The following is a 7,313-nucleotide window of genomic DNA, read 5'->3' as shown; positions in this document are numbered from 1 at the left end:
TTTTTGCCCAGCAATTGCTATGGTGGAAACAAAGAACAGAAACCCCAGTCTCTGTTCTGAAGACTGTTGGGGAGACAACAAGGGAATACCCATGAAAGAAACAGAGAGCAGAACGAAGCAGTGTGATTTGTATGTGTGTGTGGTGTAAGAGTGACATTAGAAGCATTTTAAATTTTTGATATTTTAAAATAGGTGGTGCCACCCTTAAATAGTTATTTGACAAGCAATAGACTTGCTCAAAAGAGTTTCCTCTGACAAATAGCTGATAAGAATATGAGAAAGGTGTCCAGCATTATTCATCATCAGAAAAATGCAAATTGACCCGGAATGATATACCACGGTACGTGAAGCAGAATGGCTAAGCAGCAGTGACCAAACAAAGTGTTGACAAGGATATGGAGCAATTACAAATTTCATACTCTGGCGAAGGTATAGAGTAGCCTAACTGTTTTGAGAAACAGTTTGGTATTTTATAACATTACCATCTGTGGGACCCAGCGTTTGCACTCTAGGTCTAGACCTGACAGGTTATCTATCTGTCTATCCATATAACTTATATGTGTCTGTCATCTATATCTGTTAATCTGCCTCACCTGTACCTATCTATCTATCTGTCTAACGTATGCATCTGTCTAATCTGTTTATCTAGTCTCTCTACCTACCTACCTATGTATATATCTATCCTCTATATCTGTTGATCTCTCTGTCTCACCTCTATCTATCTAATTGCCTATTTATCTATGGAGAGTTATGTTTAAGAATGTTCATAAGCACTCTTTACAGCAGCCCAAAGCTGGAAACAACCCCAGTGTCCATCAGTAGCAGCACGGACAAATAAATGTGGTATATTCTTTCAGTGGGAAACTCTTCAACAAGGAAAATGAATGAACTACAGCTACATGCAACAGCTTGGAAGAATCTCAAAATCAATGTTGAATGAAAAAAGACAGATACAGAAATATATATGCATAGATACATGTGTGATTTCACTTATTTAAAATTAAAAAAAATAAGTAAAACTAAGCTCTAGTGTCTAGGGATATATGCAGTTCTTCACATGTAATAAAATGTGTTTCAGTATATTAATAAAATTTGAAATTGAAATATCTCCACTCTAATAAAAGAAAAAGGAAATGGAAAGTAGCAAAACCCCTGGACTGGAAAAGATGATGTGAAGTGACTCTGAAGGTGTTGGGAAGTGTTGAGAACTGTGAATGTTCTGGCCATCTAGATCCTTCCCTCCTATCCAACTCACAGCCCCACTGACACCCAGAGCTGGGAGTGAACACGAGACGTGGTGTACATAGATGGGAGACTGGAAAAGGGAATGTCTTCAGATTTGGTGGGGGCTCAGAAGGAGATCGAAAGGGAAAACTCCAGCTCTTCTCATTGCACTATGGATGCTACAGGAAGGGACTAGCCAGCCACCTGCCTGGCTTCAGGGACTCCTTGGCAACCCCATCTCCCTAAACTAACAGTTGGCAGCAGCAAGGAACCCCTGCTCCCTCACATGCCCCTGGCTGGTGAGTGACCCATCATGAAGTTTGCCAGCTTTGAAGAAGATGCTGAGAGGCACACGAGAGTCTCTGAACTGATTTTTCTCTTCAAGATTCCTCTCTTGGCATCTCTTTCCCAATTGCGTCAACCCCTGGGGACCTGGGCCACTTGCAGCTCTGGACTCCAGTTGCCAAAACAGACCCCTTGCCAATTATACAGGAACTTCAGGTTTGATCTGGGAGAACTGGAAAGCCCACCTAAAGGTGGAGAAAGAACTGGCAGAAGAAGAGGTGCAGGAAGACTAAGAGAGACAGCAGCTGCTTTGTGCCCCATCTCCCAAATGTGTAACTCCTAACTGCCCTGCAGTGTAGGGCGCCGGCCTTAGGGATGCTGGCTGGCACTGCTCGAGAGCTGAGAACGGAAATATCCAATGGCTGCCAATGGCATCTGGACTGTGAGAGAGAATGATTTACAGAGATGGAGAGTGGCCATTTGGCTGGCCCCAAATTTGATCTGCTTTTCCCTCTCATAAACCCAGGGTTCACATAAATCTTCATATTCTCCCATCCCACCCATGCTGGGTTCCTTTTCTTCCCCTCTTCTTATGCTTCGTGAAAATAAATAAATCACTGGCAGTCATCCTATACATACCCACACCCCAGCTCATGCAGCGGGTCACCAAGAGAGGTTTCCTGTCACCATGACCCTCTGCCTTCTTCTGTACCAAAAAAGCTTTGCACACATCTTTGTTCTGGTTGGATGTGAACCCAAGGCAACTGATGCCTTTATTATCAGGTAGCTTTTCTGAGAAGGCAGCCAGAGGTGAAGCAGAAAGCACAGGAGATAAGAGCTAGTAAAAATCAGCAATGGACCAGGGGCCCTCCCACTTCCCTTTGACCTTGGCCCGCCCTAAGCCTGGCATCCTTTATTCTGCTGGCAGCCCACACTCTTCACCTTTCCTGACCCTCTCCTCTGCCCTTTCACATCTTTTAATTTCTGTGCCCACCATTCCCCTGGGGAACCTGCCCATTGACTTAATTGATCTGATAAATTAACTCAAGCAGGTAAGCTGGACAGGAATGTATCCTGGACTTCATGCTCAAGCTATTACTTCTCGAATGATCTTTGGCAAATCACTTCCCTGTTCTGGACCTCAGTTTTCTCACCTATAAAATGGGAAAGCTGTATGAAGTGGCTTCCAACACTGTGGTCAACATTAAGATCATGTATTCCAACAGATTTTTGGTGAAAACTCCAAGTGTTGAAAGAAGGGTGGTGCTTGTTGACACTGGAGTGGGCCTTGATCGCTGGCTGAGAGACCATGGCCCTAGAGGCATTGCCATTGAACTTTGAGACATCAAAGAAGCCCAGCACCAAGAGATCACTGTGGTCTAGTTAAACTCTTAGCTTCTGTCATTTAAGATGTGTGAATGTGTGCTGATCCCCAACAGGATGGAGCATCAGTTTTTCCGACACCAGAAGTGAGCAGGTGGAAACCAGTGATGCTATTATCTAGGGCCCTTTTAAAGCTGTGAGTCCATCATCTCTAATGTATGCTAATGACTGATGGAGGTTTGATGGGCCCCCTCGATACAATTTTCACACATTCACATTCCTGCAGCGCTGTAAGCCAAGGTACCTTCGTGGATTTCAGCTAACGGGGGTTGCCGTGGCAAGAAAAAGATGTCTGGCTAGGGAGGATTTTCAATAGTAGCATCATCTATGGAGGAACTTAGTTGGCCTAAATAACCAGAAAAGGCCAGAAACTGGCAGAGGGAATGAAAACCAATCTCCTGTTAGATTCTCATTACCCTGAAAATGACATGTGAAGTGCACACCCATTCCTTCATTGCCTCATGTCCTGTCTCTTGGGGTTACTAAACTTTGTCAGTTGAAGCAAGTGGATTTTTGGCTCCATTTGCCTTCTGATCTCATGCGGAGGGGAAGGAAGGCTGAAGCCATATGTGAACACACCTGCCCAGGCGGCTCCTCCTGCAGGAATGACCCTCCCCATCACAGTTCATCATTCGCCATGGCCAATGTGGCTGCACCCCCAGGGCAGTGCCCTATTCAGGGTCCCTTGCATGTGCTCTGGTCTCACCCTTCCCTTCTGGTCTTAGAAAGCCTCTGTTCACTGACAAACTTTTTTTTAAGTCTTTACTGAGTTTGTTCCAACATTGCTTCTATTTTATGTTTTGTTTTTTTGGCCACAAGGTATGTGGGATCCTAAGTCCCCAACCAGGGATCGAACCTATGTCCCCTGCGTTGGAAGGTGAAGTCTTAACCACAGGACCACCAGGGAAGTCCCTGAATAACCCTTTTGAGCATTGCTCTTCCATTTATCTTCCTGGCTCCCAGGGCAAGGGGCCTGGTCTAGTGCTTCTCCTGAATACTGGATTCTCCAAAAGGGGCTGAGGTGTGACATTTCCATGGCCACCAGCTGCCCACCATCCCATCCTACCCTGGGATTTAACGGGGTAGGCCAGGTCTGCCCCAGGCCCTAGTCCTGGCTGGGTCCTGGGGCTTCTGCCCATTGAATGCCATTCCCACAGCTGTAGTCCCCCTTACCCCCCAATTCTTCCATCTACAAGGAGAACGAAAACGCCTTTATAGAAGCCAAAGTGTTCATGTGCGTGCATGTGTGCTAAGTTGCTTCAGTTGTGTCCGACTCTTTGTGACCCCACAGACTGTAGCCCACCAGGCTCCTCTGTCCATGGGATTCTCCAGGCAAGACTACTGGAGTGGGTTGCCATGCCCTCCTCCAGGGGATCCTCCCTACCTCTGCCTCACCAGGGATCGACCCACATCTCTTATGTCTCCTGCATTGGCAGGAGGGTTCTTTACTGCTAGCACCAACTGGGAAGCCCTGTTGTTTCTCTACAAATATTCACCTCTTCACAATCTAAAATCAAGGAATAGAAAGAGTAAGGAAACTTAATTATGTTGTCAGCCTGATTTCGGATGGGCTGTGGGTATAGGCTCGGAGAAGGCAATGGCACCCCACTCCAGGACTCTTGCCTAGAAAATCCCATGGAAGGAGGAGCCTGGTAGGCTGCAGTTCATGGGGTCACTAGAGTCGGACACAACTGAGCGACTTCACTTTCCCTTTTCACTTTCATGCATTGGAGAAGGAAATGGCAACCCACTCCAGTGTTCTTGCCTGGAGAATCCCAGGGATGGGAAGCCTGGTAGGCTGCCGTCTATGGGGTCGCACAGAGTTGGACACGACTGAAGCGACGCAGCAGTAGCAGCAGCAGTGGGTATAGGCTAATTTGCAAAGTTAAAACAATTGGGGGCAGTGGTCTCCCCACTGTTTTAATTGTGAGACCATTTCTTCGAGGAAATCTTAGGGGATGGGGGTTGTCAGGTATCCCACCTCCCAGCTACCCCACTCCTCTGTCATTCACACTAATCTCAGAGAAAGGCTAGGGCTTCCTAGCTGGCAGATGTGACATAGATACCAGAAAGTTGGCTTTTGTTTCTAAAAGGTTCACAACGCTGAAGGAAGCACGAGTCAGGCCTGGCTTTTGTGACTTAGTCTGATGATCTTTAAAGCTCGATTAAGATCTTACTTGTTGGGAATCAGCATTGTGTTTGGGATGGGCACCAGCTTTCTTCCCAGGAAGGAAATAGACAAGTCCCTGCCCTCTAGTTGCTAATAACCAATGTCCCATGCTGTTTCCAGGCCCTGAAGGACCCCACCCTGGCAGCCCGGAAGGATTTCCAGAGGGAAGCCGAGCTGCTCACCAACTTGCAGCATGAGCACATTGTCAAGTTCTACGGGGTGTGCGGGGACGGGGACCCCCTCATCATGGTCTTTGAGTACATGAAGCATGGAGACCTGAACAAGTTCCTCAGGTATGCCAGGACGGCCACCCCCTCCTGTCATTCCCATTGCACCCCCGGGGTTCTCTCTGGAGCCAGAAGTCCCGTTGCTCCTCCGAACACTTCAGTCTGGGGATTAGAAATGAGAAGCAACCTTTCATTCTTCTACATTACCTCCTGAGCAATTGGATGCGGGCCTTTGCCCCTGATTTCTCAGGAGGGAAGTTGAGGATGCTATGAAAAGTAACCTGCGGATTACTTTCAGGTAACCTGCATTCCAGGTCTGGAATGGCTCCAAGGAGGGAGCCCAGAGGGACTGCCAGTGTGTAACTTCCAACTTTAAGATTCTAAAGGGCCAGTTTTCCCCCTGATGTTCTGAATAGCTTTCTGACCTTATGTCTTATGTTCTCACTTGCAAAGTGAGGCTAGTCCCTACCACACCTCCTGAAAGCCTCCTTGTCAGAGACTTTTTGATGATGAATAAGAAAGGACAAGGTTACAAACTCATGGGGAGACAGATGGTTGAAAAAAGGGCAGATTTTCCCCCAGATAAATTTAGAACTGTGCTATCCAGTACAGTAGCCATATATGGCTATTTAAATTTAAATCTACAATGACTAAATTTAAGTAAAATGTAAAAATTCCTCTGTCTCTCCAGCCACACTTCAAATACTCAGTAGCCACATGTGACTAGTGGCTACCATATTGGACAGTGTGGTACAGAGCGTTTCCATTAATAGAAAGTCCTGTTGGCTGGCACTGTTCTATAAGGATTGGATTTTTTTTTTTTTTTGTAAAAAGGGTTTCCCCAAGCCTAGAGCAAGATCATCTGGATTTTGAGAGGATCTTGATAGAGCTTCTAAGAGACTGGAACCCCAGCCAGAAGTGCTGGATAGAGTTACAAGTAAGGGTTGGAAATCTACCTTCCCCAGAGAAGATAGCATCTCACCAATAGAGCAGAGTTAGCATTTCTCTGCCTCCCACACCTGCTGTCTCCAATTACTGCCCAGATGTGGAGGTAGCAAGCGTGTGTGAGAGTGTGTACAATCCAGGGTCTCATAAAACATATTGAACACTCAGGCCCTGGATGCTTTTAGGGTGTGGTCTTTGCATAGCCAACTTTTGGGTTCTACTGCTGAGAATGAGATTTCCAGAGCTCATGTGTGGGTTATGGTAAACTCTAACACACTCCCCTAAACCTGATGAGTATCTCCTTGTAGTGGGACATTCAAATGAGTACTGTGCTTTGAAGAGGAAATGGAAAGGGTAAATACCAGGTTTCCAAAACTGGCCCTAGAGGATTTGAAAGTATCTGTAGGATGTTCTAAACCTCCTAAACTTGATTTCACGGTGAAACTTACTCATTTCCTGAAAAACTGAGTCCTTAGCATGAGACAGACTTGGGTTCATATCCTGGATGTGTCTTAGTGATGTAACCTAGAACAAGTTATTAACTCTTAATTCTCTCCTGGAAAACAAGACCATTCATAACTGCTTCATATGTTTGTTGTTATGAGTATTCAATGAGTATATTTGTGTAAAGCCTGGACAAGTGTTCAACTAATGGTAGCTATGATTAAAATTACTGCAATATTATTTTATCAGAGCTGTGAACCATAATAGTTTCTAAAACAAACAGCATCTTTTCTCAGTACTTGAGATCTTCCTCTTCTTGTGCTTCCATTCTTCTGAAGTCAAGGGATATGTTCCGTTTTTCCATCAAACCCTCCCCACTGATTCAATGGTAGACCTAAGCAACCCCACCGGCAAGGCTCAAGAGAGGTCCTGAGTACTGCTCTATGTCCCTGTCATGCCTACTCTACAGGAAGAGGAAGAAAAAGAGCATAGAAGGTCCTTCCTGCTCTCGCATCTCCCAGTTGATGGGTTTTAGGGAATCCAGTGCATTCTTCCAATAAACTGGAATGGAGCTTGTCTGCTGGTCCATCTTCCTTGTGAGCTAATGCAGTTGGTCTCCTCTAGAGGCACGAGAG

The 7,313-nt window shown here is 45.9% G+C and overlaps 1 protein-coding gene across 1 annotated transcript in view; it reads left to right on the top strand.

The window, feature by feature from the left end:
- The window catches only part of NTRK3 (neurotrophic tyrosine kinase, receptor, type 3), a gene marked incomplete at its 5' end in the record, with an annotated part of 300,013 nt that overhangs the window by 242,780 nt on the left and 49,920 nt on the right, over positions 1-7,313 (top strand). Inside the window, one exon of the mRNA XM_010832183.1 lies at positions 5,183-5,355. Coding sequence (XP_010830485.1) covers positions 5,183-5,355 — 173 coding nt within the window. The remainder of the gene's footprint in view (positions 1-5,182; positions 5,356-7,313) is intronic.

This window comes from Bison bison, unplaced genomic scaffold (genome assembly GCF_000754665.1).
Source record: "Bison bison bison isolate TAMUID 2011002044 unplaced genomic scaffold, Bison_UMD1.0 scf7180017860443, whole genome shotgun sequence".
Lineage (NCBI taxonomy): Eukaryota > Metazoa > Chordata > Mammalia > Artiodactyla > Bovidae > Bison > Bison bison.
The sequence above is the reverse complement of the archived record's forward strand: the minus strand, read 5'-3'. Positions and strand labels throughout refer to the sequence as shown.